Source organism: Narcine bancroftii, chromosome 9 (assembly GCF_036971445.1).
Source record: "Narcine bancroftii isolate sNarBan1 chromosome 9, sNarBan1.hap1, whole genome shotgun sequence".
NCBI lineage: Eukaryota > Metazoa > Chordata > Chondrichthyes > Torpediniformes > Narcinidae > Narcine > Narcine bancroftii.
Window position 1 is genome coordinate 2,939,789 of NC_091477.1, and position 22,293 is coordinate 2,962,081.

A 22,293-nucleotide genomic window follows, 5' to 3' on the forward strand; every position below is an offset into this window, starting at 1 on the left:
TGTGTCACAGGGTCAAACCTTGCTAAAAATTACATTTAAAAAAATAAGTAAATTAGTGCAAAAGAAGGGAAAGGGCCCGTAATTTATGGTTCTGATTTTTATTAATATTCCAATATCTCACTTCCTCTTTAAACAAAAACCCAATGCTGGAGAAACTTAGCAGGTCAAACAGAGAACTTCATGTAGCAAAGATATGGATACAGAACCAACGTTTCAGGCTTGACAATTCATGCATTTTGCTCATACCTTGATGAAGGGCTGAAGCCCAAAACGATGGTTCTGTATCTTTATCTTTGCTTACATGACGTTCACTGTCTGACCTGCTGAGTTTCTCCAGCATTGGGTTTCTACTTCAATCACAATGTCTGCAGACTCTCATGTTTTACTTCCTCCTTCCTTAACTTTGGAAAGATTTACTCAATACAGCTGATGAATGCTGGAGTAAACTCATTAGATTGTTTGTAGAATAACCCTTCACTGTTCCAGCTATAAAGTGACAAATAAAGTGATTTGCAAACTTCTATTCCTTAACAACTTTGGAGAAGTCAGGAAAACATGATCCAGTCCTCATTGAGGGCTCAGTAGTGGAGAGGGTCAAGATCTTCAAATTCCTGGGTGTCAAAATCTCCGAGGATCGGTCCTGGAGCCTCCTTGTTGATACAATCACAGAGAAGACTCGCCAGTGGCTAAACTTTGTGAAGTGTCTGAGGAGATTTGGTATGTCACTGAAGACACTCGTAAACCCCTACAGGTGTACCATGGGGAACATTTTGGCTGGTTGGATGACTGCCTGGTACGGAAGCACCAACTCTCAGGACAAGAAAAAACTCCAGAGGATTGTTAACTCGGCCTGCAACATCAAGGGCACCAGACTTCACTCCATCGAGGAAATCTACACGAGGCAGTGACTTAAAAGAAGCAGCCTCTATCCTCAAAGATCCTCCCCCCCCCCACCCCACCACCCAGGCCATGCCCTCTTCACTCTGCTACATTGGTGGAAAAGATACAGGAGCCTAAAGACGAGCACTCAACTGCACAAGGACAGCTGCTTCCCCGCTGCCATTAGATTCCTGATTCATCAATGAACCAAAGACACTGCCTCACTTTGACTTTTTATTTGTTGTTGTAAGGTGGTTTTATATAAATGTTTTCTCTGTGACGCTGCTACAAAACAAGAAATTTCATGATTTGTTCATGACAATAAATTCTGATTCTGTTTTTCTTTTCATTGCTAATCCAGATGCAATCCACCTGTAGATATGGTTCTGGTCTCACCCAACATCAGTCGACAAAGCCGACTTGCATTTACTGTCTGTCCCCCTCATCATTTTAAATACCTCTATGAAATCTTCCCTCATTTTTCTACACTCCAGGGAATAAAGTTCAAACCTCTTTAACCTTTCCCTGTAACTCAGTTCCTGAAGTCCGGGCAACATCCTAGTAAATTGACTCTGCCCTCTTTCCATCCTGTAGTTCGGTGACCAAAACTGCACACAGTGCTCCAAATTTGGCCTCACCTATGTCTTACACAACTTTACCATAACACCATAACTCCTGTACTCAATATTTTGATTTATAAAGACCAAGATACCAAAAGCTCTCTTTACAACCCTCTCCACCTGTGACACCACTTTCAGGGAATGATGTATCTGTATTCCCAGATCCCGCTGTTCTACCGCACTCCTCAGTGTCCTTATGTACCATGTATGTCCCACCTGGGTTAGTCCTCCAGGGTACCACTAGGGACAGGATTGCAGGATTTAGCCCTAGTAGCTGTACAAAATGTTGGTGAGACCACACGTAGAGTTCTGTGCAAAGTTCTGGTCACCCTGCTGTTGGAAGGATGTGGTGAAGGATGAAAGGGTGCAGATAAGTTTCATGAGAATGACAGCAGATCTATAAGGACAGGCTAATCCTTTTCTCCCTGGAATGTCAGTGGCTGAGGGGGCAGGGGGGGGTTGAGCCTTATAAAATCCTGAAGGGCATGGATAAGGTGAAGAGTCACTGTCTTTTTCCCAGGATAGGGGAATCTAAAACTAGGGCACTTAGCTCTAAGGTGAGAGAGGCAAGATATCCGAAGGGGTACATTTCCACACAGGTTGTGGTGGGTGTGCAACGAACTGCTGGAGGAAGGGGTGGAGGCTGTGACAATTACAATGTTTATAAAGTATCTCGACAGGTCCATGGATGGGAAAGGTTCGGAGGGATGTGTGCTGAATGCAGGTAAATGGGACTGGCTTGCATAGATTTGGTGGGTACAGACGAGTTGGGCCGTAAGGGCTGTTTCCGATGACACTACGGTTCTGTGACTATGCAGGATGAGTGAAACACTTCCCCGGCAGGATGGTGTGTGGATGGGAGGACTGGTGTTATCCTGCATCGATGTCCTTCCTCGTGGCAGAGGGCACAGCTGGTCAGGGATCAGAATAAGCCAGAGGAAAGAGGGCAGTGCTGTGCTTGTGATGTGACCACACTGCTGGGAACTTCGTGCAAAGGAGTGGAGTGCCTTGGCCCTTTTCTCTGGAACCTCGGAGGTTGAGGGGAGAATTGATAGCAGTTTATATATAGCTATGAGAGGTATTGATAGGTTGGACAGTCAGAACCTTTCCTCCAGGGTAAGAGCATCAATCGCTGGAGAATGTGAGGGGCGGGAAATTTAAGGGAGATATGTGGAGAAAATAACTTGAGTGAAACATGAAAGTCTGCAGATGCTGTGTTCATAGTAAAAGCACAGTCGTGCTGGAGGAGCTTGGCCGGTCTCACAGCATCCATGGGAGGGAAAGATATATCACCGACTTGTCGTGCCTGAGTCCTTCCTCAAGGTAACTGAAAGCCATGAAGAAGGGTTCAGGCCTGAAACATCAGTGATATATTTTAACCTCCCATGGACATGTGAGACCGGGCAAGTAAAAGCATGACTGTGCTTTTACTTGAGGCAAAGAAATTTACGCACAGAGTGATGGGAGCCTGGAACCGGCTGCCAGAGGTAGTGGTGGAAGCAACTATGATAGCGGGGTTACAGAGTTTCAAGACAGGCACAGGAAGAGGTGGGAGTGAAATCCATCAGGTGCAGGCAGTGGAGTTTGAGTTTGATGTGGATATCATGGTCAGCACAGACAGATGGGCTGAAGGGCCTGATCTTGTGCTGTATTGTTCTGATCTCTCAGTTCTGTTCTCTCAGTTCTGTTCTCCTCTGGAGAGACTGTTGATGAATGAAGGTGTGAAGTGAGGATGGAGGATTGTTGGTGGGTCTGGGTTCACCCGGCACTCCAGGAGAAGAACTGACTGTTTCCCACTGCTGTTTGTTGCTGAGATTATCATGCCTTCATAATTATGCTGCTTTAATCGCCTTGGTTTAACAATACTACCTTCAAAGAAATCTCTTGTCCTATTGCTCTCTACTGCAACACACAGAATACATCAATGGTTTAGAACCATAGAACATTACAGCACAGAAACAGGCCCCTTCGGCCCTTCTAGTCTGTGCTGAATCATTTCTTTTGCCTAGTCCCACTATCCTGCACCCAGTCCCTATCCTTTCATACCCCCTCCCATCCATGTACCTGTCCGAATTCTTCTTAAGTTAAAATTGATCCCACATTCACCACTTCAGCTGGCAGCTCGCTCCACACTCCCACCACTCTGTGTGAAGAAGCCCACCCCCACCCCCCCATGTTCTCCCTAAATGTTTATGGGAGGTTCATATGAAGCATATTTCAAAAATTTACCATGCAGACACGGAAAAAACTTGCATTACTGTAGCACTTTTTCCAACCTCCTAGAGCAAGGAAATAGGTAGTTGAGGCCCTTGATTCTGCACAGACTTCCCACTTACAGCAATCCTGCACAGTCATAAAGCCAGAGTTACAGAGTGGAAATAGGTCCTTCAGCACAACTTCCCATTGCAATATCCCTGCCTCATCCCCCTCCACCAGCAGCCTGCTCCACCCACCCACCACCCTGTGTGTAAAAACGTTACCCTTCAGGTTCCTCTTAAATCTCTCCCTTCTGGTTTGCTGATTCCCCAACTCTGGGCAAAAGACTCTCTGCGTTCACCTGATCTATTCCTCTCATGATGTTGTTCACCTCTGAGATCCCTCATCCTCCTGTGCTCCAAGGATTAAAACCCCAGCCTGCTTCACCTCTCCCCACACCTCAGGCGCCTCCCCACCCAAAGTCCTGGCAACATCGTTATTAATCATTGCAGCTCAACAACATCTTTCCTGTAGCTCCTGTTCCTATCGTCTTGTGTTCCCTTATTAGAACATAGAACACTACACTATGGCACAGTTTGGCCCTCAATGTTGTGCCGACCCATATATTCTTTAAAAAGTACTAAACCCTCCCTACTCCATAACCCTCTATTTTCCTTCCATCCATGTGTGTCTCTTAAGTACCCCTAATGTTCCAGCCTCCACCCTGGCAAGGCATTCCAGGCCCCCACAACTCTCAGTGTAAAAAACTTATTCCTGACGTCATCCCTAAACTTCCCTCCCTTCACTTTGTACCGACATCCTCTGGTGTTTGCTGATCCTGCCCTGGGAAACAGGCGCTGGCCGTCCACCTTGTCTATGCCTCTCATCATCTTGTAGACCTCGATCAGGTCTCCTCTCATCCTTCTATGTTCCAGAGAGAAAAGTCTCAGCTCTGCTAACCTTGCCTCATGAGTCTTATTTTCCAATCTATTGAATATAATTTAGGTGGTTGATTGTTAGCAGGGATTCGGTAATGTCATGTAGCATCCACAGGAAAGAAAGGGTAACTAATGTTTCAGGCCTGAGCCCTTTGTCGGGTAGAAGCAAAACCACGCAGGTGCCTGAATAAACAGGGTGTGGGGAGGAAGGAAGGGGCAGGGAGAGGAGTGTCGGCTAACAGGTCATAGGTAGAAAAAGCTGATGGGGGGGGGAATCTGATCGGAGAAGGAAGGGAAATGGACAGGAAACTGGAGGAGAGGCATGAGAAAGAGAGCGAGACGGGGAGGGGGCTCACGGAAATTGGAGTAGTTAACATTAATGCCGTTTGGGAGGAGAAGGAAGGGAAATGGATGGGAAGCTGGAGGAGAGACATGGGAAAGAGAGAGACTTGGGGAGGGGGCTCACGGAAATTGGAGTAATCAACATTAATGCCGTTTGAGTGGAGACTACAGAAGAAGAATAATTAGGTGTTGTTTCTCCAATTCATGGGTAGCCTCGGTTTGGCTGTGCACGAGGCCGTAGATGGATAGGACAATCTGGGAATGGGGTGTGGGCTTGATATTGTTGGCCACTGGGAGGCCCCTGTTATTGTAGAAACCTGGGCTGGACTGAGCGGCGGGGCTACCTAAGGTGGAGAGACTGAATTCCGAGAAAATTAGAGGAGTGCCGTGATCCAGGGGTCACATTGATAGTGTCAGCAAAGATAGATGAAAGCAAGCTTAAGATTTGCTGCAGTTGAAGAATTAAGCCCAAGAGCAGACTGCGTATTTATCGAAATCAAATGGGAAGATTATAAAGCAGAAAGGAAAACCTCACACAGATCAGGTTGCAAGCTTCAACCGGCCTTTGGGGAAACAAGATCCTTTTGCTGATTTGAAAAAGTTGAGACAATGTTCGGTTGGATTCGGAACACAAAAAATGCTCACTTTGTCATTCTAAGGCAGCAGATTTCCAATCGCAGAGCTGGGATAAGACTTCCAGCTCGTTTCTTAGCTCTGTCTGGGCCGGAGGGGTTCAAAGCTGAATAGGAGGTGAGATAGGGCAGCACAATGCTGTTACACCGCCAGCAATCAGGACCAGGGTTTGAACTCGCGCTGTCTGTAAGGAGTTTGTATGTTCTCCCCGTGACTGCATGGGTTTTCCCCAGGGGCTCCAGTTCCCTCCCACTGTTCGAAACATACCGGGAGTTGTAGGTTAACTGGGTGGCACGAGCTCGTGGGCAGGAATGGCCTGTTACTTTCCTGTATGTCTACATTTAAATTTAAAATTTAGCATTGTGTCAGCTCCATCTCAGTTCACAGCCATCTCACTGATGGGTCAGGGTCCAGGGCAGCCATTTCTTTGGTTATCCTCAACTCCTCCCAAAAAAAACAAAAAAAATGGGAATCTGCTCAAAGTTTATGGGCCCCCAACCCGAGGTGAAAAGAAAACAAGGCTATTACTTAAATGTACAGTGGCCCCTGCTGATTATGGCTGAAGGGATCTAGGGAGAGTGTGCGCAGGACTGAGGTCACCTGATCCCATGATCGGATTCAATCGAGGTACAGCCTCAAAGGGCTGAATGGCCTTCTGCTCTGATCTTCGATTTTTTATGGTTCTGTGAACCATCCTTCAGCTTCATTCTTTGCCCTTATTTACGCCTGTGTTTCATCCCTAAAATACAGTGCTCCTTGACTTCCAATGGGGTTGGGTTCCAATAAACCCACCATAAGTGGAAAATTGAAAAATACCACACCTGGTGAGCGTCATGACTTACCCTGCCTTAAACATGCTCAGAACACCTACAGTTGGGCAAATACATGTACACAAAGCCTATTTTATAATAAAGTGTGGAATATCTCACGTAATTTATTGAAGACTGAAAGAATTTCTGTTCAGCTTCAGCTAGCCTAGCCTACCTTAAATGTGCTCAGACCACTTACTACAGCCTACAGCTGGACAAATTTATCTAAATCAAAGCCAATTTTATAATTAAATGTTAAATACCTTTTATTGCACACTGAAATAAATCTATTTTTAATCATAAAACAGCGCCAGCCAAAGCATCCATCAGTTCTTGTGCGATAACCAATAACAAGCCACTCCAACACTACCATGCGGCGAATGGTGAAACGACAGAACCAAGTGATTACGTGCAGGTATTTTCATGAGAATGCGTATTGCCATCATATCAACATATTGTCGAACCATCACAAGTCGAACCATTGTAAGTAGGGGAGCATCTGGAGTTGATTTGGTCATTACAATGTTGCTCTTTGTGGAATCTTGCTGTGCGCCGATTGACTGCCATGTCCCTCACAAAGAGGGCTGTTTACTGGAAATGGATGGCACAGAGTGCAAGCCTGTCCTTCAATCAAACAGGAGGCCCTGTTTCCATCACCGTTATCCTGCCGGGAATACAATCAATCCCAGATCCAGCAATGGTGATCTAGGTTGTGGATCTTGAGGTGCGAGTTGACGTTTTCTGGTGATCAGGGAGAGTTAATAGATGGAGGGCTGTGATGTAATACAGGAATGCAGAAGCAGGTAGTGTGGGTGTATGAGTGACAAATTAAGATTCAACACAGCCAAGTGCGACTGAACACATTCTGTTCAAAGGAGTCTCTTTATTTCCCTGAAATGATGCAGGACAAAGATGAAAGAGATAAAAATCCCTTGACTAACTGACAAGAAGGGTCCAAAAACTGGTGAGCTTTTAGTGGGGTGGGAAACAAATGTTGGGAGATGAGAGAGAATGAGGCTGCAGGTGGCTTTCTGGGCAAGCTGAACCTTGGCACTGCCAGCACACTTGGTGGAAACATTGGCTGGATTATCCAGCAAAAGTCACCTGGGGGTGTTATTTTCAGAAATGAGGAAGGATGGAACTGGCAGAAATTATATTATAAAATGTTGGAAGTATTCAACAGGTCGGGTTGCATCTACAGTGAGAGAAACGGAGTGAATGTTTCAGGCTGGAGACCTTTCATCAGATTGCTGTCAACACACTCATCCCACTCTCTCTCCTCGACACGGGCACACTTTCAAGGATGTGTGCTTAGCCCACTGCTCTACTCTCTCTACACCCATGACAATTCGAATGCCGTCTACAAATTTATTGATGACACCACGGTTGTCAGATGGATCACAGGCAGCAATGAGGAAGCGTACAGGAGGGAGATTGATCAGTTTGTTGAGTGGGTCAAGCAACAACCTTGCACTCAATGTTAGCAAAACTAAGGAACTGATTATGGGCTTCAAGAAGTGGAAACCAGGAGAACATGAACCAGTTCTCATCAAGGGTCACCAGTGGAGAGGGTTAAGAGCTTTAAATTTTTGGGTGTCAACATCTGTGAACATCTGTTCTGGGGTCTTCACGTCAATGCAAACATGAAGAAGGCTCGCCAGTGTTTATACTTCGTGAGGAGTTTGAGGGGATTGGATACGTCACCAAAGGCTCCTGCAGATTTCTACAGGTGGACCGTGTGGAGCATTTTGGCTGGTTCCATCACTGTCTGGTACAGAGGTGCCGAAGCTCAGGACAGGAACAGGCTACAGAGGGTTGTGAACTCAAGTCTTTGTCATCAAGAGCATCAGTCTTCACTCCATTGAGGATGTCTACAAGAGGTGGTGTCTTAAGAGAGCAGCCTCTATCTTCAAGGACCCTCACCACCCAGGCCATACCCTCTTCACTCTGCTACCATTGAGGAGGTGGTACAGGAGCCTGAAGAAGAACACCCAATGGGACAAAAACAGCTTCTTCCCACCCCCCCCCCCCATTCATCATCAGATTTCTGAACGGACAATGACCCACAGACACGACCTCACTTTTTTCTCTCCTTTTCCACTAATTAAAAAAAAATAATGTATTTATAAAAATGTAATTTATAGCAATTTTTCACCTGTAACACTGGCACAAAACAACAAATTTCATGACACATGTTCATGATAATCAACCTGATTCCAATTCCATCAGAGATTCAAGACGATAAGATTCCATATCATCTGATTCATGAACAGTTTCTTTACTGCTATTATCAGGCTCCTGAATGAACCTCACACCAGTGAAAAATGCTGACCTCTCTCTGTAATCTGACTCTCCATTCTGCTCTACTTATGTATGGATGGACCTGCTGGATAGCATGCAGAACAAATCTTTCCACTGTATTTCAGTGCACTAAATGTGAACTTAAAATGATACCATTTGGGAAGGTCTGACAGACCCTTCAAAACTGTTTTCCAATGTGGTTTCAACCTGAATCATTAACTCTATTCTCTTCCCACAGATACTGCCTGACCTGCTGAGTTTTTCCAGCAATTTCTGCTTTTATTTTAGATTTCACAGCATCATAGAGTAATACAGCACAGAAACAGTCCCTTCAGCCCCACACCCACGCCAGCCAAGTTATCTACCCAAGCTGGTCCTATTTGCCTGCGTTATGCCCATCGCTCTCTAAATTTTTCAGATTTCGAGTTCAGATTTATTGCCAGAGTACATATATGACATCACATACAACTCTAAGATTCTTTTTCAGGTGTGCCAGGCAGAATTACCATTAATTGGCAGTGCTAAAAAAACTGACACAATGTACAAGTCAGAGTCCGTAAATGAGTCCCTGACTGAGTTTGTCGTTGAGGAGTCTGATGGTGGAGGGGGAGCAACTGTTCCTGAACCTGGTGGTGTGAGTCTTGTGGCACCGATACCTCTTTCCTGATGGCAGCAGCGAGAACAGAGCATGTGCTGGGTGGTGTGGATCCTTGATAATTGCTGCTGCTCTCTGACAGCAGCCTTCTCTGTAGATGTACTCAATAGTGGGGAGGGTTTTGCCTGTGATGGCCAGGACTTTAAGCTGGGGGTATTGGTGTCCCCATACCAGACTGTGATGCAACTGGTCAGCACACTTTCCACCACACCTCTGTAGAAATTTCCCAGGGTTTCTGATGTTGTACCAAATCAAACAAGGCGGGGTCTCATACCCCTCCTTGCTTTTGCTCTCTCCCTCATTTGAGCAATCTACCCAGAAAGATCTGTAGGCTGTGCAGACAAACATTGTGGAAGATAATACACGTGTGCAATCATTTGTCCAAAAATTTCCCTATGCATAATCTAATTCGAATGCAAATCCCCTTCCACTTTATTTGCCTGCCTTGTGTGAAGGGGAGTGAGTTATCAGCTTAAAAACAAGGCCAATTTTCACCGAGAGAATGCTATCAGAACTTCCATGAGCATCGTGTGGGGTTAATGAGCTCTGGTAATGAACTTGCAGTTTTGCAGAGAGTTGGGGATTGCAAAGTGTTTCACTAACTGTTCAGCATCCATGGTATGGGAGTCCAAAGCTAGTGGGGGTGATGTATTGCAGCTTGGAGATAAAATGTAGGAGATTTTCTCCAGTGAATGGCAATGGCAATGCCTTTTAAAGCATTGATGTGCAAAGGGATTGGGGGTGGGTGGGAAGATCCTCATCTCCATTAAAGTGCCCACAAAAATAGATCGGAGAGGGGCCAGCAAGTGGGAGCGATGGGGATAATTATAATGTTTAGAAAATAAAACTATTAGGACTGAGACATGGATAGGAAAGACTGAAATGAATGTGGGCCAAATGCAGTTAATTGGGACTAGTTTGGTCAGCATGGACAAGATGGGCCGAAGGATCTGTTTCCAGAATGGATAGCTCTGTGACTCTTGTTCATGTTCTAAAACCAGACGTTGCCGTATATCAGTGGGAACCTCTCAAGTATCTCCATACCCTGCTAAAAGGGTCCAGTCTCTCCTCTACATCGGAGAGACTGGGCGCAGACTGGGAGATTGCTTTATTTTGGCTCTGTCTGTCGCAATAGTGTGGATCTCCCAATGGCCACCCATTTCAATTCTCCCTCCCACTCCCTTCCTGAAATGTCTTTCCATGGTCTCCTCCACTGCCAGACTGAGACCACCCATAAATTGGTGGAACAACACCTTATCTTCCGTCGGGATGACATTAATAGCCACTTCTGAAGTCAATAATCATACCGACCTAATGAGATTTTACAACACTCCTGAAAGGTTTGAGACCTTTATCTGTCTGGTCAACTCTTACTCTGTATTTCATGAACTGACTTTCGATTCCCCAGCGTCTGTGACACATGGGATTGGAACTCAATCTTTGGGTCTTTACTCAGAACCCTGGGTTACCAATAGAGTAACGTCACCCCACATCTGAAGCCTCATTTTCCTGGGATTATTCTAGCAAATCTCCTCTGCGTCCTCTCCACAGCCCAATGATTCAAAGCGATCTTCCAGTCGAGAGTGATTTTAGTTATTTCCAAAAGATTGAGCAAAACACCTGAGAAATAAGGTATAGAAATAGGAGCAGGATTCGACTATCCAGCCTGTCGAGCCTGCTCCACCATTCACTGAAATCACAGCTGGCCTGATTGTGGACTCAGCTCCACTTACCCGTTTATTCTCACAACCATTAATGCAAAAAAAAAACAATATATTTTTAATGAGGTCGCCTCACACGTGCAGCGAATTCCACAGATTTCCCCATCCTCTGGGAAAAGCAGTTCCTCCTCATCTCCATCCTAAATCTACTATCCTGGATCTTGAGACCATGTCCCCTAGTTCTGGTCTCTCCCACCAATCGAAACAACTTACCTACCTTTATCTATCTGTGCCTTTCCTAATTTTACAAGTTTCTGTAAATAATTTTATATGTTTCTGTAAAATCCCTTCTCATTCTTCTAAATTCCAGCAAGTACAGTCCCAGACAATCTCTCCTCATAGGCTAATCCCTTTATCTCTGATTAGGTTAAGGGTAGTACCGGGAAGTTCAGGAGACTGATCGTGTTTGGATAAAAACTGTTCTTGGATCGAGAGGTGCTAGACTTCAGGCTTCTGACTTTCTGTCTGAAGCTAAAATATCAGCCATGATCTTGTTGAATAGCAGGGTCACGTAGAGTTTCTGTTTCTCATCTTTGTACAGCACTCACTTGGGGACTCAAGATAAAAGGTAAGGAAAAGAATCAAGTTGCTAGAAGACCTCAGCAGGCCAGGCGGCATCTGTGGAGGGGTATGGAGAGGCGAGGTTTCAGGTCGAGGCCCTGCATCTGGTGACACAGCCTTTTTTATAACTTCACTTACTTTTGATCTTGGAGATAGCTCCTATCAGGAAGACACGAGTTATCTGAATGAAGAAAGATGAGAAGAGCTTTATGACCGGTAATTAATGACGAATCTTCAAATCAAATGCTGGCAAATTGAAACTCCAATTCAGCCTCCAATACTTCTGGCTAAAAAAGCTCTTAGGAGTCCCATTATCCTGGAGTTCCACATCTCAAAAAAGCTATTTAGCATGTCGAATCAGTCAAGTCACTCCATTTTGCAGAGCACTGCACTAAATAATGAACATTACCCGCCTCACGAATGTCAAGATTATTCAAATAAAATAAAAATCACAAACTAATTGGACTGACTATTTAGTTCCAAAGTACATTTGGCATATCTCATTTCAGCAGAAGGACCATTTTAAAATATTTTCTTCACAACATCAAAAAGATTTTGCATGATTTAGCTCAGAAGGAGGACACTTAAAACAGATCCTGGCTTCAAAGAAGAGGTCCAATTTTTTTCTTCCACTGCAGGATGTGATCTTCCCGAACGCTGGTACTCAAGGGAAAGGAACCATGGTGATCTTCTTCATGTCTGTCTTCCTAGCCCTGACCCCAAGACTTTGATAAGTTCATTGTAGACTGCGGACGTAGGAATCTGAAGCAACAAATAATCTGTTGGAGGAGATCTGCGAGTCAAGCAACATCAGTGGGAGAAATCGAATGGTTGACATTTTAGGTTGGAACTCTTAGAGTGTGGAACAGAGTACAGGCTCTTAGAGTGTGTACCAGAGTACAGGCTCTTTGGCCCACATCATGCCTCCCACATCTCCTTCCACTTTAAATTCCTCCATGTGCTTGTCCAGTCGTCCCTTGAATTTCCCCACCATACCCGCCTCCACCACTGACCCAGATTGTGCGCTCCACGCACCAACCAAAAAGCTTATTTTAATATCTCCCTTGAACTTCCCACCCATTGCCTTATAGCCGGGCCCTCTTGTATTGAGCAGTGATGTCCTGGGAAGGAGGCGCTGGCAGCCCATTCTATCTATTCCTCTTGTATACCCCTATCCTGTCTCCTCCTCCTCTCCAAAGAGTAAAGCCCGAGCTCCCTTAATCTCTGCTCATAATGCCTGCTCTCGAAACCAGGCAGCATCCTGGTAAATCTCCTCTGCACCCTTTCCAACACCTCCATCCCTTTCCTACAATGAGGTGACCAGAACTGGACCCAGTTCTCCAGTGTGGTCTAACCAAAGTTTTGCATAGCTACATCATTACCTCGCGGCTCTTAAACTCAATCCCTCGACTTATCAAAGCTGATGCCCCCATAACCTTTCTTAACGATGCCATCTACCTTCATCAAGGCCCATTAGCAGGAGCTTGACTCAGGTCATTTCCTGAGTCTCCACAATAATTTATTGCAGAGTTCTTCAGGTGGTCTTAAAGATGCAAAGAGTGGGAAAATTCAGGAAAAGCAGCCCTTTGAATGACTATTTCAATAATAATGGAAATCAATTAAGTCATCAAATTATCAAAAACTATAAGGCAAAGGTTTAGGGTAAAGGGGAAGAGGTTTAGAGGGGTACTGTGAAAGAGTTTTATCACCCAGAGGGTGTTTGGAATGTGACCCCATTTCCTGTGGGAGCACTGAGCACAGAGACTCTTGCAGGATTTGGACAAGTCCTTGAAGTGAAGGCTATGCATCGAATGCTGATAAATTAGTTATAGAAGTTGGGTCGAAGGGCCTGTTCCTCTCCTGTATGCTTCAATGTCCTTTTATCGGAGCAAGAGGCCATTCAGCCTATTTAATCTATAGCAGCTCAGAGCAATCTCTTCAAACCCATTTTCCCTCCAACCCATTCATAAAAAGAGAAACAGCGGGCTATTCGGCCCAGCGAGCCTGCTCCACCATTTAATAGTCATGGCCGTGGACTCATCTCCAGTGACTGACCTTTTCCCCATTAAATCCTTACACTGCAAAAATCTATTCTCCCCGATTCCCATCAAATATCCCCAGTTTCTCGAAGAGAACTGCAGAGACCATTTATTCTACCTACCATTTTACCTACCATTCTACCTACCCCGGACATTTGTATAAACTGAACTGCTCTCGGTGTGTGTGTCTATTTTCTTTCGGTAGCTCAAACACTGTGACCAATCTAAAATGAACAAAATGAGAGGTACAAATTTACCCAAGACAGTCCCACAGCATCGATAAGAGGTAAAGATCTATAACTGCTGTTTTGGGCCAGGGAGCTTTGTCAGGGCGCAAGTAAAAAGCAGGCGTGTGCTTGAATAAAAAGGTGAGGAAAAAGGGCGGGAGGAGGAGTACAGCCCAACAGACAAATGGAGAGGAGGACAGGAGAGAGGGGAATTAATCAGCGGAATGGGTGGCTCTGTGAATAAAGAGCTGGGGGAAGGAGGCAGGGGAAGGGAAAAAAAGTGAGAGGAAAAGAAAAATAGGTATAAATGGAGGTTGGGGGAAACCAATGGATACTAGTTGATGTCAATGCCAACTGGGTAGAGGTGCCCTTCACTCCAGGCATCGGCCTCCTATTCAACTGTTCCCCTTCTAAAATAAAGGGCACTGCTTAAATAGGGCTCAAAGAATTATAAAGGCCCCTTTCCATGCAGTGCAATGAATCACTACCAGCAAGAAGGAGGTACAGGAGCATCAAAATCAGGACTGCGAGGTTGGGGAATAGCTTCTTTCCACAAGCTGGGAGATTGATGAACACTATCCTGTAATGGTTTAAATAATTCCAAAATATTTCTATCTATTTATTTTAAATTATACCTTTTGTATAGAGGTAGGTGTGAGGATGATGTGCTGTGTTATGTGTGTGCACCGTGGTGCAGAGGAACACCATTTCGCCTGGTTGTACGTGTACAGACAGATGATTAAAAAAAAGTTAACTTGAGGGGCAGCCTCCCCAAAGCCACGAGCAGCTGCAGGAAGGTTTCCCTTCCCTCCACCTTTCCCCATGTGGAGAAGGCCATCATTCCATGAGCTTCCTTATTTTCAGAGCAAGTTAAAGCTTGCTAAATGCTGGTGCTTCAAGTAGTCTGATCATGAGAGGTCCCTGTACTGCAGTGTCGTGGAGTCTCAATCAATTTAAATAACAGGATTCTTTTCTTTCCAAAGTGCCCATCAATAATGTATCCAAGGTTTATAAAGTCACAGATTTGCATTCCAAATACACAGTAATAAACAGAGAAACTCGCATCCACCAGTACTGTTTCTCAGTGCTACACAGTGACAGACCTGTCCCCACCAGTACTGTTCCCCAGTGCTACACAGTGACAGACCCGTCCCCACCAGTACTGTTCCCCAGTGCTACACAGTGACAGACCCGTCCCCGCCAGTACTGTTTCTCAGTGCTACACAGTGACAGACCTGTCCCCACCAGTACTGTTCCCCAGTGCTACACAGTGACAGACCCGTCCCCACCAGTACTGTTCCCCAGTGCTACACAGTGACAGACCCGTCCCCGCCAGTACTGTTCCCCAGTGTTACAGTGACAGTCCCGTCTCCACCAGTACTGTTCCTCAGTGCTACACAGTGACAGACCCGTCCCCGCCAGTACTGTTCCCCAGTGTTACAGTGACAGTTCTGTCTCCACCAGTATTGTTCCTCAGTGCTACACAGTGACAGACCCGTCCCCACCAGTACTCTTCCCCAGTGTTACAGTGACAGTCCCGTCTCCACCAGTACTGTTCCTCAGTGCTACAGTGACAGACCTGTCTCCACCAGTACTGTTCCCCAGTGTTACACAGTGACAGACCTGTCCCCACCAGTACTGTTCCCCAGTGTTACACAGTGACAGACCTGTCCCCACCAGTACTGTTCCCCAGTGTTACACAGTGACAGACCTGTCCCCACCAGTACTGTTCCCCAGTGTTACAGTGACAGTCCCGTCTCCACCAGTACTGTTCCTCAGTGCTACACAGTGACAGACCCGTCCCCGCCAGTACTCTTCCCCAGTGTTACAGTGACAGTCCCGTCTCCACCAGTACTGTTCCTCAGTGCTACACAGTGACAGACCCGTCCCCGCCAGTACTCTTCCCCAGTGTAACAGTGACAGACCCGTCCCCACCAGTACTGTTCCCCAGTGTTACAGTGACAGACCTGTCTCCACCAGTACTGTTCCCCACTGTTACACAGTGACAGACCTGTCCCCACCAGTACTGTTCCCCAGTGTTACACAGTGACAGACCTGTCCCCACCAGTTCTGTTCCCCAGTGTTACACAGTGACAGACCTGTCCCCACCAGTACTGTTCCCCATATTTTTTCACTTGCAGGTTATCGCTGAATATTTACACAAACCTACACTGTCATTTTACAGTGACAAACAACTTCCAGAACGTTAAAAACACTATATTAGAGTAAAATAGATCAGGAATCTGCAGGATAATTTTGCACGCCCACTCAAAGTGGGTGCGTACATTCTGTGCCCATCATCTCTGCTCATCCCACACACACCAAAACCACGTTTCAGCCCCATCTCTGCGATTGTTATCATTCCTACAGTAATTGTTAACGCACAACTGACAGGTACAGGTGAAGTGACTCACACATCACTCCATCACCACCTCCAAAAATACAGTTTGACAGCCTTTCACTTGGAAAGTGGACCAGCTCAACACAGGCCAACCTCACATGCTACATCCATGTAACATTCTGGCTCAACAAAGTGAGGTTGATATTGATCAGGCATTGATCAGACTCACATCAATAACTGCCATGCAAACACGTGCAAAATGAGAACCTGTATCTCGAACATATTGAATTAACTGTTGATAAAGTGGAGTCACACACTTTGCAAACTGACACTTTGGCAGAACTTGCCTACACCAATCAAAATGCCCATGTCCAAGAGTCTTTACAATGTCCCTATTGTACCAGCCTCCACCACCAACCTTGGTGTAAATACTTTATTTCCCTCCCCCCCTCCCTCCCCCCCCCCTCCCCCCTCTCTCTCCCTCCCCCCTCTCTCTCCCTCCCCCCTCTCTCTCCCTCCCCCCCTCTCTCTCCCTCCCCCCCTCTCTCTCCCTCCCCCCCTCTCTCTCCCTCCCCCCTCTCTCTCCCTCCCCCCTCTCTCTCCCTCCCCCCTCTCTCTCCCTCCCCCCCCTCTCTCCCTCCCCCCCTCTCTCTCCCTCCCCCTCTCTCTCCCTCCCCCTCTCTCTCCCTCCCCCCCTCTCTCTCCCTCCCCCCTCTCTCTCCCTCCCCCCTCTCTCTCCCTCCCCCCTCTCTCTCCCTCCCCCCCTCTCTCTCCCTCCCCCCCTCTCTCTCCCTCCCCCCCTCTCTCTCCCTCCCCCCCTCTCTCTCCCTCCCCCCCTCTCTCTCCCTCCCCCCCTCTCTCTCCCTCCCCCCTCTCTCTCCCTCCCCCCTCACCCTCCCCCTCCCCCCCCCCTCACCCTCCCCTCTCCACGGACTCCACCTACATTACCCGCTGCCCGGGAAAAGGCAGCTGTCCTACCCCAGGCACACTCTCTTCTCCTTCTTCTCTTCAGGAAGAGGGGTCAAGAGTATGAAATCACACACCAACAGGCTGAAAGACTGTTTCTTCACCACAGCCATCAGGCTCCTGAATGACCCCCACACAGTGCTCTCCCGCTGCTCTTACCAGTTGCTTGTTGATCTTGATTTTCATTGTAACGCTGAAATGAAAACAGTGCTCTCCATGCAGGCATATGAATGTTAGAAATAGCCGGTTGGTCTGCTCGCAGAAGAACCCTTCTCACTGTACCAGATATAATCTGGCAAAGAAAAGGTCAAACACAATCTGCGGGAGGAACTCAGTCCTCAGTATCTGCTCAAAACATCGATCATTTTTTCTCTCCCACGGATGCAGCCTGATTCACCAAGTTCCTCCAACATTGTGTTTAGCTCCCAGATCTCCAGTTATATCAAAGGGTCCTTTAGTTGACGGGCACCCCATCTCACTCAACCCATCCCTCCAGCTTTTCACTGTTTCAATGACAGAATCCAGCATCAGGAGGGATTGAGAGAGGAGGCGGAGGGGAAAGAAATTTACAGGGCAGCACAGTTGGGGGAGTGGTTACATTTACAGTGCCAGTGATCAGGACGGGGGTTCGAATCCCACGCTGTCTTTAAAGAGTTTGTATGTCCTCCCGTGACTGTGTGGGTTTCCCCCGGGGGCTCCCGTTTCCTCCCACTGTTTGTGTAGGTCATTTGAGTGTAAATTGGGCAGCACGGACTCGTGGGCCGAAAGGGCCTGTTACCATGCTGTATGTCTAAATTTTTAAAATTTAAATTTAAATTTTAAGAGAGAGAAATCAGGAAGGAGGTACAGAGAATCAGGACGGCCAGGCTGGGAAATAGCTTCTTCCCACAGGTTGTAAGATTGATGAACAGTTTCCTGAAACCTTGGACCTCTTATAAATTAAACAAGTAAATTATGCACATATATTTATTTAAAATAATCACATACATGCATACAAATATAATTATGTGTTGAATTTGTGAGAAATGAATTATATGTGCGTTCACCGTGGTCTATAGAAATGCTGTTTTATCTCATTGTGTACATACAGTCAGATGATAATAAACTTGACCTGAGTATATCTGACCTTTGAGCAGGGCAATGGGTCAACAACTTCAAATTCCTGGTGTCAACATCTCCAAGGATTTTTCCTGGAGCCTCCACGTTGATGCAGTCACAAAAAGAAAGTTCGCCAGTGGCTATACTTTGTGAGTTGTTTGAGGGGGTTCGGTGTGTCACCAAGGACTCTTGTAAACCTCTACAGGTGAACTGTAAAGAGCATTCTGGCTGGTTGCATCACTACCTGGTACGGAAGCGCCAACTCTCAGGACAAGAATAAACTCCAGAGGGTTGTTAACTTGGCCTGCGACATCACGGGCACATGAGGTGGTGTCTTATAAAAGCAGCCTCTACCCTCAAGGACCTGCACCACTCAGGCCATGCCCTCTTCTCTCTGCTACCATCAGGGAAAAGGTACAGGACCCTGAAGACAAGCATTCAATGGCACAAGGAGTGCTTCTTCCCCACTGCCATCAGATTCCTGAATATAGAATAATACAGCACAGTATAGGCCCTCAATGTTGTGTCAACCCATACTTTTCTTTCCTAAAAAAACATTCTAAGCCCTCCCTACCCCATACCCTCTATTTTCCTTCCATCCATGTGTCTGCTAAGATTCTCTTAAATGCCCCTAATGTTTCAGCCTCCATTCCAGGAACCCACAATTCTCAGTGTAAATAAATTTACCCCTGACATCTCTCCTTCACTTTGTACATATGTCCTCTGGTGTTTGCTGATCCTGCCCTGAGAACCAGGTGTTGGCTGTCCATCCTGTCTATGCCTCTCATAATCTTGTCAACCTCTATCAAGTCTCCTCTCATCCTTCTACGCTCCAAAGAGAAAAGTCCCAGCTCTGCTAACCTTGCCTCATAACACTTGTTTTCCAATCCAGGCAACATCCTGGTAAATCTCCTCTACCCCTTCTCCATAGTTTTCACAGACAGTACAAGAAATTTGGAGCATGTAATCAAACCAAGTCAACACAGTTTTCTGAAAGTCCTGTTGGACAAATTTGACTCATCTTCCTCCTCAACCCTCTCGCTTCCATCTGGTCCCTTCTGTCCTTCCCTCTCCCCCAAAATCTTCCATTATATTTCCATTATCACTTTCTCTACATCCACCACTGGTAACATGTCTCCAGTTATTCCTCCCCTCCTCCAATCCAGCTTTGTCCTGCTTTATCCTACATGACGCATCTGCCTTCACCTGACCCCCCCCCCCCCACCGTCCTTGTTTGATGGGCAATTTTGGCACCTACCAACTAGGTACCTCTGCCTCCCCATTTATAGCCATTGTCCTTAACCCACCTTGGTTAAGAAATCTCATCCTAGCCCATGCCCTAATTACACAGACACTCTTGATGAAGGGTTCCAACCCAAAAGGTCAAATGTTCTTTTTCTCCCATGGACCCACTGAGTTCCTCCAGCTGAGTGTGTTTTGCTCCAGTTTTAAACACCAGCAACATCTCTTGTGTCTGACAAATTGACCAGTTCTTGGAGGACATAACGGTAACCTGTAGATGCAGTGTATTGGATTTCCAGTAGACAGTCAGCACGGTACATGATAAAAGCTCGCCGTATTGGGGCAGTGAGATGCCACGGATTCAAGATTGGTTCCCACAGGGAGACCGGGATAAATGGGGATAAACAAGATGTGTGCAGATGTAACATCTAGTGCAGTTTGATAAGCGCCAACCACATCAACTCCACGCCCCACTGCACACTGACATATCTGTCCACGTACTGCCAGGTAGAGGCCACACATAAATTGGAGGAACAACACCTCAGCAGTCGGCATCAATTTCGACCTCCAATTTCCATTAACCCCCTCCCCCATTCTCTCCCTTTCCCTCAGTCTCTCTTTCTCTCTAGCTCCCCACCCCCTTCTCCTAACATCTTGCCCTCTCCCCCATTACTTCCCAGTTCTCTTTCCCTCACCTTTTAGCCAATCCTCCTACCTCTTCTCTTTCCCCTCACCCATCGGCCCAGACATTTTTGTTCAGCATCTGCCTGATTTTCGACTGAATGGCTTTCTTCCAGTTGGAAGGACATCAAGGATACATCACGACCATTATTGACAGATTACACTGATGAAGAGAACGGTGTAAGGCTGATAACATGGAAATAGGTAGGAGGGATTGCTGTGATGTTAGAACTCTGCAACAGGATATAGATGAGGTGGGGTGAGTGGGTGAGACCTTGGCAAATGGAGTGACATGGGCAAGTGTGAGGTTATGTACTTTGCTGAGAAGTTTCTAAAGGCAGACTCCGGTTGAATTGGAGATTAGGGATCTAGGTGTTCTTGTTCATGATGTCACCAAGCGATTAGGAAGGCAAATGCTACAAAAGCCTCTATTACAAGAGGCTGCAGTAAACAGAAGGACCTTGCTCCAGTTGACCAGGGTACTGGTGATATCGCACTTCCCTTCCAGTACAGGGAACAATCTGTACTTCATTGAGGAAAGAATTGGAAGCAGTCCAAAAGAGATTCACCGGCTAATTCCTGAGGTGGGAGGATTTCCTGTCAAGAGTGGCTAAAGGAATTGGATAGATAGTCTTTGGGGTTTAGAAAAATAAAAGTGGCTTTGTTGAAATGTGCAAGATCCTCAGGACGTGATAGGGGAGATAAAGAGGCACACAGACCCCTCCCGCAATGACCTCCGGCATAATGACCCCTTCTACGCACTGACACCAGCTCACACAGACCCCTCCCCACACACAGACCTCTCCCCACACACAGACCCCTCCCCACACACAGACCCCATCCCACACACAGACCCCTCCCCACACACAGACCCCTCCCCACACACAGACCCCTCCCCACACACAGACCCCTCCCCACACACAGACCCCTCCCCACACACAGACCCCTCCCCACACACAGACCCCTCCCCACACACAGACCCTTTCCCGCAATGACCTCCGGCACACTGACCCCTTCTACGCACTGACACCACCTCACACAGACCCCTCCCCACACACAGACCCCTCCCCACACACAGACCCCTCCCCACACACAGACCCCTCCCACACACAGACCCCTCCCACACACAGACCCCTCCCCACACACAGACCCCTCCCCACACACAGACCCCTCCCCACACACAGACCCCTCCCCACACACAGACCCCTCCCCACACACAGACCCCTCCCCACACACAGACCCCTCCCCACACACAGACCCCTCCCCACACACAGACCCCTCCCCACACACAGACCCCTCCCCACACACAGACCCCTCCCCACACACAGACCCCTCCCCACACACAGACCCCTCCCCACACACAGACCCTTTCCCGCAATGACCTCCGGCACACTGACCCCTTCTACGCACTGACACCACCTCACACAGACCCCTCCCCACACACAGACCCCTCCCCACACACAGACCCCTCCCCACACACAGACCCCTCCCACACACAGACCCCTCCCACACACAGACCCCTCCCCACACACAGACCCCTCCCCACACACAGACCCCTCCCCACACACAGACCCCTCCCCACACACAGACCCCTCCCCACACACAGACCCCTCCCCACACACAGACCCCTCCCCACACACAGACCCCTCCCCACACACAGACCCCTCCCCACACACAGACCCCTCCCCACACACAGACCCCTCCCCACACACAGACCCCTCCCCACACACAGACCCCTCCCCACACACAGACCCTTTCCCGCAATGACCTCCGGCACACTGACCCCTTCTACGCACTGACACCACCTCACACAGACCCCTCCCCACACACAGACCCCTCCCCACACACAGACCCCTCCCCACACACAGACCCCTCCCACACACAGACCCCTCCCACACACAGACCCCTCCCCACACACAGACCCCTCCCCACACACAGACCCCTCCCCACACACAGACCCCTCCCCACACACAGACCCCTCCCCACACACAGACCCCTCCCCACACACAGACCCCTCCCCACACACAGACCCCTCCCCACACAC

General features: G+C 47.4%; 1 protein-coding gene across 3 annotated transcripts in view; it reads right to left on the reverse strand.

Annotated features, from left to right (window-relative positions):
* The window catches only part of LOC138743122 (calcium/calmodulin-dependent protein kinase type II subunit alpha), a 125,653-nt gene that overhangs the window by 98,917 nt on the left and 4,443 nt on the right, over nucleotides 1–22,293 (reverse strand). For 2 of the 3 annotated variants that reach the window (XM_069897991.1, XM_069897990.1), the window contains exon 3: nucleotides 11,794–11,836. The exons of the other annotated variant lie outside the window; for it this stretch is intronic. In XM_069897991.1, coding sequence (XP_069754092.1) covers nucleotides 11,794–11,836 — 43 coding nt within the window. The remainder of the gene's footprint in view (nucleotides 1–11,793; nucleotides 11,837–22,293) is intronic. 3 annotated transcript variants of the gene reach the window in all.